This window comes from Theropithecus gelada, chromosome 11, assembly GCF_003255815.1.
Source record: "Theropithecus gelada isolate Dixy chromosome 11, Tgel_1.0, whole genome shotgun sequence".
Classification (NCBI taxonomy): Eukaryota; Metazoa; Chordata; class Mammalia; order Primates; family Cercopithecidae; genus Theropithecus; species Theropithecus gelada.
This window is the reverse complement of record NC_037679.1, coordinates 68,289,527-68,310,869: the sequence shown is the minus strand read 5'-3', so window position 1 is coordinate 68,310,869 and position 21,343 is coordinate 68,289,527. Positions and strand designations below refer to the sequence as shown.

Here is a 21,343-nt window from a genome sequence, read left to right as displayed (position 1 = left end):
TTTGACCATAATGATATCATGAGAACTAAATGTTTCCACAAGTCCTCTTGTTTAACCCTTGCCACAGCCTTAGGAGCTGGATTCACTGATCATCTCCATCTTATTCTGAGGTTCTGAGATGGAAGTGTCCCAAAGACATTCAGTGGGAAGGTGAGGGCCCGGGGCTACAACTCTGGCCCTTCCATGGTTTTTTTGGTTTTTGTTTTTTTTGAGATGGAGTCTCGCTGTCACCCAGACTGTAGTGCAGTGGCACGATCTCGGCTCACTGCAACCTCCACCTCCTGGGTTCAAGTGATGCTTGTGCCTCAGCCTCCCAAGTAGCTGGGATTACAGGTGTGTGCTACCAGGCCAGGCTAATTTTTATATTTTCAGTAGAGATGGGATTTCGCCATGTTGGCCAGCTGGTGTTGAACTCCTGGCCTCAAGTGATCCACCCACCTCGGCTTCCCAAAGTGCTGGGATTACAGGCGTGAGCCACCATGCCCGGCCCCATGCCCTTTTTCTACAACACATGACCTTAGACGCCACACATGGTCTCTGCCTCTTCCCTAAGATGGGGGATTCGAACTCGGGTCGTTTGATGTGAAGCCAGCTCACCCTAATGCTTTTGTCTTTGAAAGGGAACCTGTGGGAGGAGATGAAGGATGAGGGATTCAGCCTGGACACGCTGGGCGCCTTCGGAGACTCCCCACTTGGCTGTGACCTGGGGGCCTCAGGCCTGACCCCTGCCTCGGGTGGCAGCGACCAGTCCTTCCCAGACTTGCAGGTGACGGGTCTCTACACAGCGTACTCCACTCCGGACAGTGTGGCCGCCTCAGGCACCAGCTCCTCCTCCCAGTACCTGGGTGCACAGGGGAACAAGCCCATAGCCCTGCTTTGAGCTGTCAGCCTCACCTGCCCCGGAACGCCGGCACCCGGCTTGGGCAGAGAACTGACTGGATCAGGGTGTTCCCAGAAGGCAGGTCCCTCATGGTCCCCGAAGCCTCTCCTGAACCTGTGGCGAAATTGCTGGCTGGACAGGGAAGCGGTTCCCCTCAGCAGCCCCTCTCTTCCTCGTGCCCCCTACTGGAGTTTCCGGGACAGTTTCTGGGGGCTCTTCCAAGTCAGAAGGATGGAGGAGGGCGGACAAGCAACCCAGCGTCCCCCGACTCCTTGACACTCCTCCAAGGCCTGAGCTGCAACGCCTGGCCATGTTGAGTGACACTTCTCCATCCTGCATCCTGGCTGGGTGACCTCAATGACCTGCACCCCATTTTGGGACACCTTTGTGCATTGAGGAGACACCCTGGGGTGAAAGCCCTTGAATTCATCCTCATGGGAAATGGCTGAGTGGATCAAACCTCAGCCGCAGCCTCCAGGGGCCAGGCCCAGAGCAGGAAATGGAGCCAGAGAACCTTGAGCCTCTCTCTCTCGGATAGGACAAGCTGAACTCTGAAATGGGAGCCAGTCCAGGTGGCCTTCAGCCCCACTTTTCCGATAGTCTATTAGAATTTTATTAGAGCAGATTCCTGGGCCATGCCGGGCACCGTGACCAGGTGTAAATTTATTTATATTTATTGTGGCCCATCCACCCCACTTCTTTAAACCCAGCCCGAGGCCTCTGGAATGAGACTCCTCCTCCCTCCCTACCTCCCAGCCATCCTAACTCCTACAGGCCAGAGAATGACATCTCTAACTGGCTCTATTCCCTTGGCAGCCTGGGGCTACTTTTTAGAACCAGCAAGTCCTGTTGATACTGTGAACCATCCTATTTTTTCCATATTAGAGACCAGATATTTTTCTACCTGTTCATGATTCACATCTCTTCTTGCGTGTACCTAAGAGGGGCAGTGCCATTGTTTGGGGGTTTGGGGGGCTTTCAAAGGAGAAAATGCAATGGGAGAGGGAGGAACTGGAGGAGGGTGCTTTTTACTGGGATTTAAGACTCTCCTGAGGGAATGAAAGCCAGCTGAACCATGTCAAGCTCGAACCACGTGGCGAGTGGTGGACAAAACTTCGATGCATATTTATTGGCGCTTCCTCACCTCCGTTTGTCCTACAGCTGTTTTTGTTTCTTTTTCTCTCCTTGCTAATTACTGACTCCCCAAGTGGCAAGTTCCTCAGAGAGCTGGGTTAAAGGAGAGACAGGTGAGTGAGCTAGTCAATTGTGAAAAATGCTCTCCCAGCAAAGGTGAGACAAAACTGGAGAAGCTGCAGCCTCACGCACCACCCCCTCTTTCCACCAGATGGATGTTGACTGTGTCTGGGAGTTCCCGAACCCTAGAGCCAGGATGTTGTTCCATCAACAGCTCAGCCAGCTGCCTGGGAGCTTTGGCATTAAGCCCCGCCTTGAAGGGAGAGCTTTAAGTTTTTCCTAGTTCTGGAACTTTCCACCGAGCAACCACCACCCTTAGACACAATCCCAGTGCTACCCGTCCGACCTGCACTGTCATCTGCTTTGTGTGACATGGCCCCCGATAAGGTGTTGAAATTGTTATTCACGAAGACTCCGTGTTTGAGTAACATCAAGACTGTCAGTGTAGAATTGAGTAACTGTCTTCTATCAATAAAGGCTGAACGGCAGCTCTGTGGCTTGTGAGAAGGTCAAAGGGAGATAAAGGATAATGACACTACTCACTCATCCCTTACAGGTGAGGTCCCATTTACAGATGGGGAAATTGAGGCCCAGAGAGGTGACACCACTGCACACCAGACCCAGGCATTCTGATACCAAGCTCCCATCGCACCAGAAACTGGGGGGAGTTTGTCATGAAGGTTACAAGGAGCACGGCCTCCATTTACTGTCCCTGAGAACTGGTGCTTGACAGGCATCATTTCAGGCAGGGATCACGAATGCCATTTACTACTCAGAAAGCAGAGGCTTGGAGAAGTAGGGCTGGCTGAGTGTGTCCTGGAGCTCAGCAGCACAGCTCAGGTGTGTTCCCATGTCAGAAAAGACAAGATGGAAACGGACACACCCCTTCCAGCACCTGCTATATGCCAGGCCCCGTACTAGTCACTGCTGTCAATTAGCTCATTTGGTCCTCACAACAGCCGTAGTAAGCATGTCTGATTTGTTACTACACCCATGTCACAGATGAAGAAACTGAGGCTCAGGGGAATAAAGCAGGTGACTTGCTGTCCGAGATATAACAGGCAAACTATATATTAATTGAGAGTCTAACTCTTTTTATTTTTTCAAACAGAGTCTCACTCTGTCACCAGACTGGAGTGCAGTGGTGCAATTTTGGTTCACTGCAACCTCGGCCTCCCGGATTCAAGCGATTCTCCTGCCTCAGCCTCCCGAGTAGCTGGGACTACAGGCAACGCCACCACACCCAGCTAATTTTTGTATTTTTAGTAGAGACAGGGTTTCACCATGTTGGCCAGGATGGTCTCAATCTCTTGACCTTGTGATCCGCCCGCCTCAGCCTCCCAAAGTGCTGGGATTACAGGCAGGAGTCTAACTCTTAAGCCCACCCAGGAAGTGGCCTGCAGCCTCAGGAGACCAGATTCGTGCACATGCAACGTTTTATGAGTGACGAAGTATGTGTGGGAGGATGGGCTGTGGGTGGTGTCAGGAAGTGCTTGGTGGAGGCCAGCTCGGGGCAGGGTGAGGGTGCCTGCAGCAGCCCTGGCTTCCTCTGCCCAGCACCTGTACCACCCTTTCCTTGGCTTGGCTCCCAAATGACCCTGTGAACCCAGGCTGGCCAAAAGCATCACAGCCCCCAGCCACCCTCTGAAATTGGCTGAAGTGAGGAACAAGTGACCTGGGCCATGGTGTTCACAGCTGATGAGCATCCCCCAGGGACTTTGCAGGAGCTAGGGGACAGGGGAACCCTCCATCTCCTGGGGTGCTCAGCTGGGAGAATGGAGCCCCAGCCACTGCGTCACCACCAGGAAAGGGCTGGGAGCCACAGCTGAGTCTGACTTCTGTTCCTGACCATGGGCAAGTGGGAGTCAGGTGTGCAGAGTCCAGGCAAAAATGCCCAGGTCACAAGCTCTAGGCAGAGCTCTGGTCACAGCCAGAGTGCCACCGATGCACAGTGTGCACAGCCAGAGTGCCACCCGGCCATGATGACACCAGAAGAAAGCATGCAGGAGACATGAGGGAAATGAGGCCCCTTCCGGGGCCGAGCAACTAATAGGAGAAAAACACAAACTGCCGTCATGTAAGCACCTGCTGTGTGCTGCACGGAGTTCAACACAGTCAGGCAGCATCTCCCTGGAACCGCACCACAGCCTGCACAACCAGTGGGATGTTCCCATTTCCCAGATGAGGAAACTGAGGCTCCGAGCTCATGTTTCTAAAGCTTTTCCTCCCCTTCTATGAGAAATCACCCACATTCTAACAACAAAAATAGTAACAGCATTCGCTAGCATGTATAGGGGGCTTACTCCCTGCAGTGTATACCGGGACACAATCTATCTTTATTTTCCTCCCCAGTCCTAATCCCTGGAACCTGCGAATATGTTATCAGGCAAGTGGGAATAAAAGATGCAGATGCAATTATGGTTGCTAATCAGCTGCCTTAAAATAGGGGGAATTGCCGGGTGTGGTGGCTCACACCTGTAATCCCAGCACTTTGGGAGGCTGAGGCAGATGGATTGCCTGAGCCCAGGAGTTTGAGACCAGCCTGGGCAATATACAAAGACTCCATCTTTACGAAAAAAAATAAAGGAGTAGCCAAGCAGGGTGGTGCATGCCTGTAATCTCAGCTACTCAGGAGGCTGAGGCAGGAGAATCACTTGAGTCCAGGAGATCGAGCCTACAGTGAGCTGTGATTGCACCACCACACTCTAGGCCGGGTGACAGAGCAAGACACTGTCTCAAAAAAAAAAAAAAAAAAAAAAGGTGGAGGATTACCCCAGGTTATCAAGGTAGGCCAGTGTAATCATAAGGGTCCTATGGGTAAAGGAGGGAGGCAGGAGAGTCAGTGTCAGATTTAAAGATGCTGTGAGGATGGAACAGGGCCTCTAGATGCTGGAAAAGGCAAGAGAATGGATTCTTTCCCCTAGAGCCTCCAGAAGGACCACAGCCCCACCCACTGACACCTTGATTTTAGCCCGGGGAGACGCATGTTGGGCTTCTGACCTCCAGAACTGTAGGATGATAAATTTGTATTGTTTTAAGCCACTAAGTTTGTGGGGATTCTCACAGCAGCCATAGACAATAAATACATCCCCATTTTACAGAAGAGAAAACAGGCTCAGAGAGGCTAGGTAGCCTAGGCATGATTAGGAAAGAGTAGAGATGGGATTCAAATGACACTGTGCTTCCCCACGGTCTCTTATCACATCTCAGAGGGCTCAGCTGACACCATCTGTTTGCTGGTTTATATAGGAACAAAAACTCTCCAAGGTTACGTGACAGGGGTTTAACCCCAGATCTGTAGGTCTCCCTGCCCCTCCATGGCACTGTAATGGCTTAGTGTAGGCTCATAATGGGTGGTCAGTGGAAGTTCAGGGAAAGGAATAAGATGGATCAGAAGTAGGGGATGAGGTGGTGGAGCTGAGCATCGCCTCCTTTGGAGGATGCTGGTTGTGTTACTGTTGATCCTATGGGTGTAGACGCTGGACCTCTGGTCTCTGGAATCAAAACCCTCAAGAGTCCAGGGGAAGCAGGACAGAGATCTCACTGGTGGCTGAAATGTGGGCAAATCCAACAGCAGCCAAAGAGCCAGGCTGGGTCATCCCCAAGGGGTGTCCAGTCCACGAGAACCTGTCCAGCATCTTCCACAGCCACCCACAGTTTGCCACAGGACAGAAGCAAACACTCTCAGGAGAGGGACAAGCAGGCTCATCTCTAGGACCCACATTCTCTGACCCCAAGGCTGCCCAGGCTTCCTCCTGTGGCATAAGTGACCCCGACAGGTGGAACCATCTCTGATCTTCTCCAGGGGGTGCTTCCCACCTTCCATCATTGACTAGCGTCTCTGGTAACCACAGAAATGTGGTCAAACTTGTAGACTACCAACATCTCCTGGGGCCTTTCAAGATCTAGATCTCAGCCCGGGCAACATAGCAAGACCCCATCTTGGCCAGGTGCAGTGGCTCGTACCTGTAATCCCAGCACTTTGGGAGGCCAAGGCAGGAGGATAACTTGAGCCCAGGAGTTGGAGACCACCACGGGAGACATAGCGAGACCCCATCTCTACAAATAATAAATTAGAAAATCAGGTGGTCATGGTGGCGTGTACCTGTAGTTCCAGCTACTGGGGAGGCTGAGGTGGGAGAATAGCTTGAGCCTGGGAGGTTGAAGCTACAGTGGGCTGTGATAGTGCCACTGCACTCCAGCCTGGGCAACATAATGAGACCCCTGTCTAAAAAAAAAAAAAAGATCTAGCTCTCCAGATCCATCTGGGATTCTGAGGCATGGCCAGGCGCTGTGGCTCACACCTGTAATCCCAGCACTTTGGGAGACCAAGTTGGCTGGATCACTTAAAGTCAGGAGTTTGAGACCAGCATGGCCAACATGAGGAAACCCCGTCTCTACTAAAAATATAAAAATTAGCTGTGTGTGGTGGCGGGCCCCTGTAATCCCAGCTACTCAGGAAGCTGAGGCAGGAGAATCGCTTGAACCCACTAGGTGTAGGTTGCAGTGAGCTGAGATTATGCCACTGTGCTCCAGCCTGGGCGACGGAGTGAAACACCATCTCAAAAAAAAAAAAAAAAAGAGAGAGAGACTGAGGTAGAGCCAGAGTCAATCTGAGCTTTTTAAACAGGCACCCCTGCTACGCTTGGGAGCTGGCCAAGGGAAAGGTGAGAAGAGTCTAAGACAGAGTGAGGAGGGGATCATAGGGTGGGCCTGTGAACTGAGATAAGGCAGACCCGAGGGCTAGGGACACAGAACATTCCTCTGACTTGGACTGAGAAAGGTCTTGCACTTGTGCAGCCTGCAGGTGACCCTGGCAACAACTAAAGGGAAGAGGAGGCTCCCAGAAAGGTTCAGACAGTGGGAGTGAGATGGGGAAAGATGAACAATGTACCTTGGGTGCCGCCTCACCGAGAATGAGCCTGGCTGGCCGGCTGCTTCCTTCTCCACTGACCTCCAGGAGTTCTGCCACCGCCTGGGTCTGTGGGCGTCTGGATTTCAGCGTCATTGCAGAATGGGGAGCAGGTGGGAGAGAAGGGAGGGAGGCGTGGCCGCAGTGGGGCGGGGCCAGCTGGGTGGGCGAGGGAAGCAGGAGGCAGAGGAATCAGATGTCGGGGTCACAGGTGGGGTCTATATATCCCGTCCGTGATGATTGAGGCATGCAAAGAGAAAGGTGCAATGACTTTTGAGTTCAATTGCTTCTAGGCTCCACCCCTTAGATGGCTATTATCAAACAAACACATAAAAACCAAAAACAAAAAGAGGAAAACAAATAGTATTGGCAAGGATGTGGAGAAATTAGGGAAGTTTGTGCATTGTTGGTGGGAATGTAAAATGGCACAGCAGCGTTGGAAAAACAGTATGCTGATTGTGCAAAGAATTAAAAAGAATTACCACCAGGTCTAGCAATCCCGTTTGCTTTTTTTTTTTTTTTTTCCCTGACATGTAGTCTCGCTCTGTTGCCCTGGCTGGAATGAGTGGTGCTATCTCAGCTCACTGCAACCTCTGCCTCCTCGGTTCAAGCCATTCTCCTGCCCCCCACCACACCTGGCTAATTTTTGTATTTTTAGTAGAAATGGGGTTTCACCGTGTTAGCCAGACTGGTCTCAAACTCCTGACCTCAGGTAATCCACCCACCTCACCCTCCCAAAGTGCTGGGATTACAGGTGTGAGCCACCGCACCTGACTCTGTATACCCATTTTCATAGCAGCAGTATTCACAACCACCAAAAGGTGCAAGCCACCAAGTAATTCATTGATGGATGCATGGATACATAAACTGTGCTCTTAAAAAGGAAGGAAACTCTGACCCATGCTACAACATGGATGAACCCTGAGGACATTATGCTAAGTGGGATAAGCCAATCACAAAGAGGACGAATACCGTACGATTCCACTTATATGAGGTACCTACAGTAGTCAAATTCATAGATACAGAAAGTAGAATGGTGGTTGCCAGGGGCTGGAGGGGGAGGGGAGTGGGGAGTTAGTGTTTAATGGGTACAGAGCTTCACTCTTGCAAGATGAAAAGCATTCTGGAGATTGATTCCACAACAGTGTGGATGCACTTAACACTGCTGAACTGTATGCTTAAAAAAGGTTAAGATTTTGTTATGTATATTTTACCGCAATAAAAACTTACAAAATACAAAATACTAGACCAGGTGTGGTGGCTCACACCTGTAATCCCAGCACTTTGGGAGGTGGAGGTAGGTGGATCACTTGAGGTCAGCGGTTCAAGACCGGCCTGGCCAACAGGGCAAAACCCCATCTCTACTAAAAATATAAAAGTTAGCCGGGCGTGGTGGCATGTACCTGTAATCCCAGCTACTTGGGAGGCTGAGGGAGGAGAATCACTTGAACCCGGGAGGCAGAGGTTGCAGTGAGCCGAGATTGTACCACTGCACTCCAGCCTGGGCGACAGAGCAAGACTCTGTCTCCAAAAAAAAAAAAAAAAAAAACAAGAAAACGTGTAGGCTCTTTGCCTGTGTTTCCTACACAGTACTCCATCCAAAGATATACCCCATGGGTCAGGGTATTACAAAATACAGAACATCATCAGGAGCATCCTCTCACCTCACCTTCCAGGAGAGGACCACCTCTCTATCAGCAGACTATTCTCCAAAATCCAGCCCTGGTTCAGCAACCAGAAACACCTAGGGATCCCTAGCTGTGTGTTTTAGTTAGAAATCTGTTTCACATATGTTGCACAAAAGAGAGAGAACAGGGGCTGTCAGAGCACAGAGGAGGGCTCCCAACCCATGGGAGAGTTGGTCAAAGGCGGCTGCCTGGGGGAAGTGCCGTTTGAGTTGGGTGTTGAGGGATGAGTAGGAGTCAGCCAGACAAAGGCCAAGGGGGAAGAGGTTCCCCAGGAGAAACAGCCAGTGCTCACCTGGAGGTGAACTGACAGTTTAGACAGGCTGGTTCGTGGTAGTAACAGGATGCTCTCGCATAGCTGAAGTTGGGCCCCAAGACTCATGCCATGCCTTATAGGACTGAGTGATACTTCTGTCCCAAGGGCACTTAGTACAGGGAAGTGGCATTTTGGGCAGATCTCTCCAGACGTCAAGCAGCGTGGCTCGGTGCATCAGCTGCATAGCCAGTGCCCAGAAGAGGGTGGGTTGGTCCACACTGGTTGAGTTAGCAGAAGCCATAGGGAGGCTTTGCTGTGCATGGTGGTCATTCAGAACCTTTCTGTGGCCTGTGCGGATGGTCCTTGTTCCCTTCTCATGTTCCTGTCACAGGGACTCTGAAGGTGGACCCTGGATATTTCTGGATTTAACAGTCACTGTTTTGACTAGTTGTGACCCTAAACATCTCCTTATGGTTAGCCACTTGCAATTTCTACCTGTTGGGAACCCCAGGATACCAGTCCCCAAGGGCAGGAGTGGGTTGCCTTGCTCATGGCGGTGCCCTGTCACAGTGCTCGGCCTGTGGCACATGCTCATAAAATAGTGGACAAAAGCATTTTTCTGGGGCTGTGTGCATTGTGAGAACTGGGGTTCCCTCTTTGGCCACACAACTGGCTGCTTCATTTCAACCTAGCTCTGTTGATCTGGATGTGCTCTCAGCTGCAGAAAAGCTCAGGAAGTGATTTACAAAACAAACAACTGGTTTTGAAATGCAAAAATAACTCTGGAGAAATGTATTAATGTCTGCAATTTACTCTGAAATGTGACAAAATAATAGCATGCATTCACAGATAAAGGAGAGATGGACAGATGGAGAGAGCGGTGTTAAAGAAGGTACAAGCACAGTCAGATGTCAACGGTGGCATCGAGATGGTGGGTTAGTGAGTGCTATGAAATGTTTTGACTTTTTGGCATTTAGAAATTTTCATAATAAAATGTTAGGGGAAAAGAATGACCCTGAGAAAAAAAGGCCAACTGACTTTTGGAGCAGATGAAGGCAAAATAATAAGATAATAAATAAAATAAGAGATTGAGGAGGCCAAAGAAAGGAGTAGAAATGGGGATAACCCAGCCCACATTTACATTTGTGATGTGGAGGAGCCCACTGTGCATGCAGAAATGTGAGGTTCCTCTGAGTGGTTTAGGGGCTACAGAATCTGCCAATCAAGGGCCGCAAAATCTGCCAATCAGGAAAGAGGGCAGCCCACCCTCGTGTGGGCTCTTGGCATGAAGAGCATGAGGTTTTTGATGAGGATCTGAATGATGGCGTTGGCTGCATTAGCCAGGAAGCCAGGGAGGCAGGAGTGGAGCTTGGTCTACAGGATGCTCTCATGTTTTGGGATCTAACCCTTGCAAAGGTTCAGGACTTACAGAAAGGCATTAAGCCCAGGGGGACTGGGTCTGGGCCAGCCTGGGTTCCTGGCCTGGCCCCTCCTTTTACCAGCTATGTGCACTTGGAGAAGTTGGCTCATCTCTGAGCCTGGATTTTCTCGTCTATAAAAATGAGGATAGAGGCTGGGTATAGTGGCTCACACCTGTAATTCTAGCACTCAAGGATGCTGAGGTGGGAGGATCACTTGAGGCCAAGAGTTTGAGACCAGCCTGGACAACATAGCTAGACCCCGTCTCTACAAAAACTGAAAGAGTTAGCTGGGCATGGTGGTGCATGCCTGTAGTCCCAGATACTCGGGAGGCTGAGGTGGGAGGATCATTTGTGCCCAGGAGGTTGAGGCTGCAGTGAGCTGAAATCACATCAATGGACTCCAGCCTGGGCAACAGAGCGAGACCCTGTATCATAAAAAAAAAAAAAAAATGAGGATTGAGTGTATGTAGCAACCACCTCCAAGGGTCACATGAGGATTGTGTGGAAGGAGGCCAGAAACTGGCACGTGACCAGTGGCCATCGTGGGGAGTGTTCAGTTAGCACCCAACCTGCCCAGCAAGACCTCTGTCCATACTCAGTGGTCTGATCCTTGCTCCCTTGCCCTTGTGACTAGCCGCACTAAGTCCTCCAAGGGAGAAAAGCCTTGTCAGGAAAAGCACTTTCAGCTGATGTCCACAGAGTAAACTCCAGCATCCTTAGCAGCAGATGGCAGCTTGTGTCCGGGTTTCAAATCCAGATGAAAACGAACAATTGACCCGTAGTCTTCAGGATGCAAAATCAAATCAGAGCTTCTTTCTCCACATCCCAGAGGGTTGCATTTCAGCTTGTTCTCAGCTCCTCACCTCCCTGCCTGGAGGGTCTGCTGATGCAGACCACCATTAGGTGCTGCTGTGGGTGGAAATAAACTGCTGTCTTCTGGGCTAACTGGGCCATCTCTGGGGCTAAGGATAGAGCTCCAACTCAAACTACTGCAAGCATTAAAACAAATAAACAAACAAAAACCATGGATAGGTTCCTGGGACTGGGCTACTGACTTCAGGCATGGCTTGATCCAGGCATCCAAGTACCACCAACAGGACTGGGTCTCCCCCTCTATCTCTGGGCTTGGCTTTCCCCTGCATTGGTAGGTCCTCTCCACATCAGCATTGTCAGTCATCCCTAAAGAATTCTGATCAGCCCTACTGAGGACACACGCCCATACCTGCGTCAGTCACTGTCAGGGGGAATGGAGAACTCTCATTGGCCCATCCCTGGTGACGGGGAAATGCCTGGAAAAGGTGTCAGGCAGAATCAAAGTAACAGTTGTAGTTCTGTATTTTGGAGAAAAACGGAATAGTCTCTGTGTGCTGAGAAGCTGCGGTGGGGGCTTCTTCCGCAGTTTTGGTCCATGTATAACCAACTCCTAAGTGTGGCTTAAACCTGCCCACCAAGGACCTAGGTCATAAAAGGAAAGGGCTGGGTTCTGGAGCCAAGCCGACTTATTCCGTCCCTGCGGAACCATGGACAAATGCTTTCACCTCTCTGTGCCTCAGCTTCCTCATCTGCACAGCAGGGGTGGATCACGGTGGTGGAAAGGAATGGAACTCACATGTGAAGTGCCTGGGCCAACCCCCCGCCCCCTTCTTCCAGAGAAGCTCCCTTTTTGCCTGTGGTATTGACTAGGCTTGCATGTATTTTTCTAAAACATTTTTTCCCTAATGCTTTCAAAAAGGGATGACTTTGTCCAATTCAGTCCAGCCTTCAGCTCCCTTCACTGCATCCCTGTCTGCCCCTGTGATGGGAACTCACTCAAAGTCTCAGCTGTGGTGTCAGGAATGGAGGGTACAAAGGTGAACACCTACCTTTGGAGGAGGCCACCTGCCTTCTCCAGTCCAGACAATAAAGTCAAGGCCAAAGTGTTTCCTTCAAAAAATAGTTTATTCTGCACATTTCCTGGTAGGCTCTCTGCCCACCGTTCCAGGGTAGCAGCTACTCATAACGTGCCTTTCTCTCCAAAACCAAGAGGGCCTTCCCAACAGAAAAACCTTCAGTTCCCAAAGCAGCATCGATTCTTCCCCTCACCCCAGCAAACCTCGGGGTGGAATAAGGAATAATTCACCTTCTCCCATCCCTCACTGCCCCACCACACCTTCATTTGCCAGGGCCGTCACTGGCTAATGGTCAGATTTTGTCTTTTTCAACTTGGATACCCTCAAGCATCCCAGCTTTTGGAGGCTTCCCTGGGTGACTTCATGGGCTTCCACATTGACCAGGCATCATATTCAGCATCCTCAGACAAACCGCCCATCACAGCAGGGGGTTGTGGCCAACTCCCTCCACCCCCCCACTCCACCCCAATGGGAGAAACCAGAGGATTGCAGGGCCCCGGGCTGTGCCGCCTGCAGAGCCAGGAGCTGCTGGATGCATTGCAACATCCTCCCTGAGCAAATCGGTATGGTCACCACAGTCCAGTCCTTAGTCACCGACAGCTCTGCCCCTCGGTCAGATCCCACCATCTGTGCTCATCAAGCCAGCAGGCAAGGGAGCAACAGTGACTCAAGTGGCCCTCCAAGGGAGCAGTGGTGACCGTCACAGACGTGACACTTGTGAGCAAGCTGGGCCATGGGTGTGGCAAGGGATTCCTCTCCGCCTCTGTGCTCCCCACTTGGGCAAGAGAAGGGTGCCTGCACAGGCTGGGGGCCAATCCTGCAGGGGAAAGGGGCAGTCTTCATTTTCCTTGGAGGGAAGAGGCAGGCAGAGGACCTCGAGCTATGTGAGAGGATCCTCCAGAAGCCCTGAAACCTCTGGCCGGGCACTTCCATTCATTTTGCTTTCCCTCTCTCAAAAAGAGAATCCCTGGCAACCAGTGCTAAACATGGCCTACCAGTGGAGCCCTCCTAGTGATTCACTAGGGCCATTTGGGGAACAAAATGCCATTTCATTCTTGCAATAAAAAATCATCTGGCCAAAGATGGTGGCTCACGCCTGTAATCCCAGCACTTTGGGGGGCCAAGGTGGGTGGATTACCTGAAGTCAAGAGTTCAAGACCAGCCTGACCAACATGGTGAAACTGTGTCTCTACTAAAAATACAAGAATTAGCTGGATATGGTGACGGGCACCTGTAATCCCAGCTATCTAGGAGGCTGAGACAGGAGAACAGCTTGAACCTGGGAGATGGAGGTTGCAGTGAGATCATGCTACCCCATTCCAGCCTAGGTGACAGAGTGAGACTCTGTCTCAAAAAAAAAAAAAAAAAAAAAATTTCATCCATACATTTTCCTGGGTGACTAGACAGTATCCAAAGAAACATCATTACAAAAATAGGTTTTTCTCTAGTCCTGTCTATATATATATTTTTTTCCTTGGCCCATTTATTTGGCTGAAATATATGAGATGCTTACATCTAGTGCTGGTCTCAGAGTAAAAAAATAAGATTTCATGATATGATATCCAAGAAGCCTGAAGAACGCCTGGATCCCACAGGCCAGGTACTGTTTTGCAAAAGGAAACAGGGAAGTTTTAGCTTGATTAGATTTAGTGATGCAATAAAAATGCTGTCTTCAGAGACAAAACAAAAGAAACTTCCCAGCTATGCAGAGGAGGTTGTTTCTGTTTGGGAGAGGCACTCCTGGGCCTTTTATTGAGACAGGTGTCAGCTCGGAACCAGCAGCCCTGCAGAAGTGCCCAGGATTTTCTTTTTTTAAAAGCAAGTCTTCAAGGTCTGCTGAGGGTGTACCGATGGTGGGTGTGGGTGGTTCCTCTTGCTGTGGTCCCGGGAATGGCTGGGCAGGCCGGGGTCAGGTGGAGGCTGGGCTGTCCATGGTAGACAGCAGGTGAATGACCTGTGCCCGCTCAGCTGGGCTGATGTGCTGGCTCAGGTATATCACACAGTCCACGGCCACCTCGGGGTTTTCTTGAACCAGGCTGTGAGGGAGGTGAGAGGAGGGCTGGGGTCACTCCAGCCACTTTTTCAGTGGCCCCTAGGATGGCAGACTCCTTGTGTGGGGCCACACCCCAGAACCCAGAGCTCCCAAGTCCCTTCCTGCTGTGGTCCCCAAGGGGGCGATGGTCCTGTGCAGCAGGAGGGCTGTGACCTAAAGATCAGAATGTCTTGAGGCACCACTGTCCCTACTGGTCACTGCTGTGTCACATGACCTGAGACAAGACACTGCCCTGAGTCTCAGCTTCATCCCCAAAATGGGGTCCCCTGTGCTGGACTCCCTCCTTCACAGGGGGACTGCATGGCAATTGGGGGAGGGGACGCTGTGGAAAGGCCAACATTGGCGTGGAAGCCAGCAGCCTGAAGGCTAGCGGTTCCAAATGTGGGTTCTGTGACTAACCCTGCTCAAGCTGTGACTTTGGATAAGTCCATATTCCAGCAAGGGTCATGAGTTGGAAGGGTCTCACACTGTCTTCATAGCACCCCTGGGCTCTCTGCCCCACGCCGGCCACCGGGCTGGGAGACCGGGCATTGGGGAGTATGGTCTCTTTACTGGGGGCCGGGTGGGGGCCCAACCCCAGACTGTGGCTTTCAGCACACGACTCTGGCCCTGAGGCCCTGGGACTGCACAGTGTGGTGGGTTCAAGTGGCTGCCTAGGAGTGGGCAGCTGGGGGTCAATGCTGGCTCGGGTCCTTGCCAGGAGCCTGGGAAGCAGGTGTGGCGGCCACTCACCCTCGGATGGTCTTGAGGACAGAGTCGTGCTTCAGGTACGTGATGTTCTCACGGATGGTGGAGCGCGGGCCGTCCTCCACCTGCCAGTGCTGTTCTAGCCACTGCACAACCACCTGGTTGTTGTCCCACAGGTAGGCCTGGGGAGGGGGCAGAGGATGCCTCAGAGAGGTACCCAGCTGTGGGCTGGTTGCCTCAGCCCCCAGCACCCTCTGTGCCCACCGGCCTCGTTCTCACGCCAGGCCCACCTTGACAGCCCCCTCCGTCTCCACGAACCACCGGCGCAGCATGGACTGGATGTGCACGTGACTCAGCTCCCCGCTGGCCCGCAGGATCTCCTGCTTGACCTGGTCCTCCAGGAGGAGGCGGCGCAGACGCCAATACAGGAAGGTGCGCGCGGTCTTCCACTCCAGGATGTCCTGCGGAGGAGCCAGGCTTGAATCCCCAGAAAGGGAAGGAGGAGATGGGCTGCTGGCTCTGACCACACCCATGACAGTGGCTGCCCGGGACTGGGCCCAGGCTCTGAGATCACTCCCAAAACAACCCAGGCAAGCAAGCTGAGGCTCAGGGAGGGGAAGGCACCTGCTCAGAGCCAGGACATCACCAGGACTCCAGACGGGCCATAGGTGAAAAAGTGTCCCCCATAAAAACCCAGCACCCACCTCTACCTCAACTGACACAAACACAGGCTTGTGTGAGGCATGAGCCAGTTGGGAGGGAGAACAATGCAGCAAGAGAACCAGTGAGTAATGGACATGGGTAGGAGGTGACTGTGGGATGTCCTTGCAATAGTGAGGGGCGGGGTGAATGCTGGACAGGAACAATGATTTCTACCCCTGGTCCAGGTCCAAACTGACCGAGCCATCAGACTTTGTTGCTTATTAGAATCTCTTGGGGATTTTAAAAATCATGACTGCCAGGCTCCTGTCCAGGTGTTTGGATTTCATTGGTCTGCAGTGCCATCTGGGGATCGGGATTATTTTAAAGCTCCCAGGTGACTCCCACCTGCAGCATTTGACCCATCCCAAGCCCCCCCGAGCCCAAATGTCCTCCACGTTTTGGAAAACAGGGTAGGCTCTTTGCACCCCACACGGCAGCCGTGGCTCTCACAGATATGACGCCCTTCTCCAGCATCCGGCCGGGCGTGTCGTGGAAGTCGGCGAACTGCACCGCCACCTGGTGGTAGATGGGGAGCAGCAGGTCCTCGCGAGCCTTCAGCCGGCCCTCCAGGTCCTTGCGGTCCTTGTCTGAGAGATCAGGTTCCCCTGCAGGTCAGCAGAAAGGCCAGTCAAGTCACGGAAGGTGGCCATATGTGGTGGGGTGGAGATTTTTTTTTTTTTTTTGAAGAAGGCACAAATCAGGATTTGCAGGACAGGCCTTGCCTCATGAGAGGTCTGAGCTTTAACTCTGATATTACCCCTGCTGCTACACAGGCTGCTCTCAACCCCCTAGGTCCCCCAGAGTCCACTGGCCTCGCCCCCACCCAAGGCCCATCTTGACGGCCCCCTTTGTCTCAGATCAAATAGCTAGTCCAGTCTCAGAAATGCACTCACAATTGCAAGACAGCATTCAACATGCAACTCTACATTTTCCCCTTCCATCAGACCTACTGTGCTTGCAGAATACTATATCAATTACTATTTTTAGTACATATTGTAAAATATTATAAGGGAATATTATAAGCAACTCTATGCCAAATTGACAACTTAAGATGAAATACACAAATTCCTTGAAACACACGAACCACCAAAGCTCACCTAGGAGGAAACAGATAACACAAATAGTCCTATATATAACAAAGTTGAATTTATAGGTAAAAACCTCTATCAAAAACAAAGAAATAATGCCAATTCTGCACAAACTCAGAAAATAGGAGCGAACACTTCAACTCATTCTATGAGAGCAGCATTACCCTGATACCAACCAAAGAAATTACATGCACACACTGTAATTAATCTTGTGAATAGCACAAGACACTGACACTTAAAATGGATATTTAAAGAGAATTACGTCTTGTGGCCAGACGTGGTGGCTCATGCCTGAAATCCCAGCACTTTGGAAGGCTGAGGCAGGCAAATCACTTGAGGCCAGGAGTTCGAGACCAGCCTCGCCAACATGGTGAAACCCCATCTCTACTAAAAACACAAAAATTAGCCAGGTGTGGTGGCACACATCTGTAATTCCAGCTACTTGAGAGCCTGAGGCATGAGAATTGCTTGAACCCGGGAGGCAAAGGTTGCAGTGAGCTGAGATTGCACCACTGCACCTGGGCGACAGAGCAAGACTCTGTCTCAAAAATAAACAAATAAATACATAAAGAGAATTATGTCTAAAGATGACAAGTGAAACAAAGCTGTCATTCAGACAAAGTTAGTAAAATATCTTATGTCCGATTGGGAATTCTAAAGGAACATTTTGCCACCAAAATTCTGATATTCCCCATCAGCCTCAAATACTTCAATTGCTATGTTTTGTGTATTCTGAGACATAAATTCACGATGGCATTATATATCTATCTATATAGATAGATATTTAATGTTAAAAAGGTTGATTTAGAAATGTGAATGTCCTCCAGTCATGGTGGCTCATGCCTGTAATCCCAGCATTTTGGGATGCTGAGGCAGGTGGATCGCTTGAGCCCAGAAGTTTGAGAGCAGCCTGGGCAACATGGCGAAACCCCTTATCTACAAAAATACAAAAATTAGCTGGGCATGGTGGTGCGTACCTGTAGTCTCAGCTACTCAGGCTGAGATGGGAGGGTGGCTTAAGCCCAGAAGACAGAGGTTGCAGTGAGTTGAGATTGCACCCTGCACTCCAGCCTAGGCAATAGAGCCAGACCTCATCTCAAAAAAAACAAAACAAAACAAAACAAAACAAAGATAAATGTGAATATCTTTAAAAACCTCACAGTTATTATAGCTGTATTTTGATATTTCTTCATTTTATTTTTAACATCCTAGAAACCCCCAGCAATGGGACTGGCTGGGGCTTCCCTTGACCTCTGAGAGGTGAAGCCTTTGGGGCCCCCTTACCTAGCTGTTCGATGAGCTTCTTGTAAGCTGGATCGATCCTTCTCATGGACTTTATCAGATCTTTCTTTCGGAACTTAATCTCCACTGTCCCCTCTGGCTCCAGAACACCCCCCCTTAAAAGAGAAGAGGCAGAGGGATGGGGGTGTATGAGGCATTGCCCAGCAAGCAACGGCTAATGGATGTTGGGGGAGCCGGAGGGAAGAGAGCCAGAAGATCTGGGGGTCAGTTCTCAGCTCTTTTACCCCTACACATGCTGTGTGCCCTTGGGCGAGTCACTTTCCCTCTCTGGGCCTCCGCATCTTTACCCACAGATGTAAAGACTGAGCCAACTGTTTAAAATAATGCTTTCTGAACTCTGGAAGGCCCCTTTCGGGTCTAAGAGTGTATGACTTTTTCCATGGCAGCATAACCCTCCTGCTCTCCAGCCACAGTCCTCTCTAACTTTGCTAATTTCTGTTCTCCTAGAGGTGGGGCACTGTTTCTGATCACTTTAAATCTCACAAAAGCACCTTGAGAGCCCAGCATGGTCTTGTGTGAGCTGTCCTTCCATTTCCAACATACATTTTCTTTTCTTTTCTTTTCTTTTTTTTTTTTTGTTGTTGTTGTTTTGTTTTGTTTTAGACAGGGTCTCACTCTGTCACCCAGGCTGGAGTGCAGTGGCACTATCTCGGTTCACTGTAATCTCTGCCTCCCAGGTTCAAGTGATTCTCCTGCCGCAGCCCCCCGAGTAGCTGGGATTACAGGTGCATACCACCATGCCCAGCTAATTCTTGTATTTTTAGTAGAGACAGGGTTTCATTGTGTTGGCCAGGCTGGTCTTGAACTCCTGGCCTCAAATGATCTACCCACCTCAGTCTCCCAAAGTGCTGGGATTACAGGCGTGAGACACCACACCTGGCCTCATTTCCAACATTTTTATTTACCCCTCATTCTCCCCCTCCCGCTTTTTGCTTTTGACAGCTTAGAAGCCCTGAAGAATACTATCAGTAGCTTTGAGCTTCCTGGTGGCCAGCATGAAAAGTTAGCAATGACTCCATTCAAGTGCTGCTCAGTATCCTGAATCTTCCTGGAGGACTGACCTCAGCAGTCCCTGACAAGGGTCTAAGTGCCCTGAATGCAGGACAAGCTTGGCCCATCTGCCACCATATCATAATGCCTAGCAGAATTAACAAATGAATGAGGGAGTGAACACAGGAATGCTGTGCCTATATTTGGAGCAGAATGACTATTGAGGCCTTTACATCCTGTATAGCATGTAGTTTTCACTTCAAAGTCATCAGTCACTGTGCTGTGAACATTATTGTCATGATCCTTTCTGTAAGAATCTCTAATAAATTCCTCCTAAGGAAAGTGCCAAGGAGGTTAACTCTCCTGCAAAGAACCAGTATCCTCTCATGCAGATATTCATTCAGTCATTTGTTTAGCCAGTATTTTCTGACCACCTACCAGGAGTTAGGCACTGTGCTAGACCCTGGGATTTAAAACTGAATAAAACATTTCCTATAGGAACTCATAGCTTTGGGAGAAGCTCAGTCTAATGAGAGATACATGGCTCATCATATTTCCCTTTTCATCCTGGCTGCCAGGAAGCTCAAGTGCTTTCGGTCTTTCCTTTTTATTTTTTGATTGCAAACTTCCTTGGGAAGGAGGAGTATAAACCATGAAAGAAGAGACAACATTCCTCCACCACCCACGGGTTCCAGCCACTGCACCCCTCCATGATCCCCCAAGGTCATGGGTTCTCAAGGCTGGGAGAACAAGAAAAGGCTAAGCCAGGCTAAAGGCAACACACCCACCTGCTCTCTTTGTCCGCATACATTTCTATGCACAGCGGGTTGATGGTGGCATCTATGACCACCCAGGAGCCTCCCCGGAGCTCCGCATAGGGTGGGATATAGATCAGGATGGGCTGTTTGTATTGTCTGAGGCCATCCACGATGTAGGCTCCGAACTTCAGCACCTGATCATACATGTCTGAAAAGCAAAGCAGCCTCCCAGTGTGGCAATTTCAGGGCCCTCACTCATCCACACACGAAACCCACTGCCCTAGTTGTCCTGGGGGTCCTGAGAGAGCGAGCTCAGCTAGGAGGCTTGGAGAGCACTGGGCTGGGAGTCGGGAGCACTGATCGCTCTCTAAGTGGCCGTGTGACCTTGAACAGGTCATTCACCCAGTATGGGCCTCAGTGACCTTATCTGTGAAGGCACAGGGAGAAACCAATCTCTAGGATTCTTTCCAACTGGAATTGAGATGCCCTCACCCGTGACTGTCCCCGCCCTGCTCCACCATTTCCAGCAAAGAAAACCCTCGCTAACAGTCACACTGATCCTTCCCCAATGTGCACAGGCAACATGGCCCTTATTTCCCACCAAGACACATTTCTCCAGGTCCCCAGGCACCCTGCATGAAAACAAGAATGCAGTAATAACAGCACTGACAATCACACTGCATGCCAGCAACTAGCTCATCAGACCTTTACCTCAGCCCTCTGAGGTTGGTCCTGTTCTTAACCCCCTTTTACTAAGGAGGGAAACTGAGGCTCAGTGATGTCTCCCAGCTAACAAGGACTCACAGCAGGTCTGCCTGCCTCCCATCCAGCTCTGTCCTGAACACCCCAGTGGTCTAACAGCCACTCTCTCCCAAAACATGCTTGGTGGCTTAAAAAGTCCTCACGCAATTGTAAGGTCACATGAGGCTCAGAGCTGCTTTCTGCAGAGGGAAGGGCGGACAAACATCCTCCTCACCTTGCCAAATGGAGAGGTGCCTGCCTAGGTCACCGGACAGCTCCTGGGGCTGCCCCAGTCATGAGGCTGGACCTCATGGTGTGACCTCTAGAAAGTCACACTTTGCCTCCAACCCTCAGTTCCACATTTTTTTTTTTTTGAGATGGGGGTCTCACTCTGTTATCCAGGCTGGAGTGCAGCCTCAACCTCCTGGGCTCAAGCAATCCTCCCACCTCAGCCTCCCAAATAGCTGGGACAATAGGCATGCGCCACTGTGCCCAGCTAATTTTTTAAACATTTATTTTATTTTTTGTAGAGACAGGGTCTTGCTATACTGCCCAGGCTGGTCTCAAACTCCTGGCCTCAAATGATCCTTCTGCTTTGGCCTCCCAAAGCACCGGGATTACAGGTGCCTGCCACTGTGCCCAGCAGTTCCTCATCTTTAAAGCAGGGTGGTGGGGCACCTGAACAGTCTTTTGTCCTCAGGGTTGTTGGGAGACACAGCTAAGATGATGATGGGCACAGACTAGGACATGAGCGTCACCACCCAGAGGGTGCTGTCCTGGGTGCT

General features: G+C 50.7%; 2 protein-coding genes across 2 annotated transcripts in view; one reads left to right on the top strand and one right to left on the bottom strand.

Annotated features, from left to right (window-relative positions):
* Positions 1-2,560, top strand: part of FOXN4 (forkhead box N4) — a 31,239-nt gene extending 28,679 nt beyond the window's left edge. The window contains exon 10 of the mRNA XM_025402931.1: positions 621-2,560. Within this exon, the coding sequence (XP_025258716.1) occupies positions 621-880 (260 nt within the window). The 3' untranslated portion in view covers positions 881-2,560. The remainder of the gene's footprint in view (positions 1-620) is intronic.
* Positions 2,561-12,267: 9,707 nt separating this feature from the next.
* Positions 12,268-21,343, bottom strand: part of ACACB (acetyl-CoA carboxylase beta) — a 158,539-nt gene continuing 149,463 nt past the window's right edge. Inside the window, exons 48-53 of the mRNA XM_025402909.1 lie at positions 19,848-20,025; positions 18,052-18,164; positions 16,130-16,284; positions 15,268-15,438; positions 15,023-15,159; positions 12,268-14,273 (exon numbers count right to left, since the gene is read on the bottom strand). Coding sequence (XP_025258694.1) covers positions 14,147-14,273; positions 15,023-15,159; positions 15,268-15,438; positions 16,130-16,284; positions 18,052-18,164; positions 19,848-20,025 — 881 coding nt within the window. The 3' untranslated portion in view covers positions 12,268-14,146. The remainder of the gene's footprint in view (positions 14,274-15,022; positions 15,160-15,267; positions 15,439-16,129; positions 16,285-18,051; positions 18,165-19,847; positions 20,026-21,343) is intronic.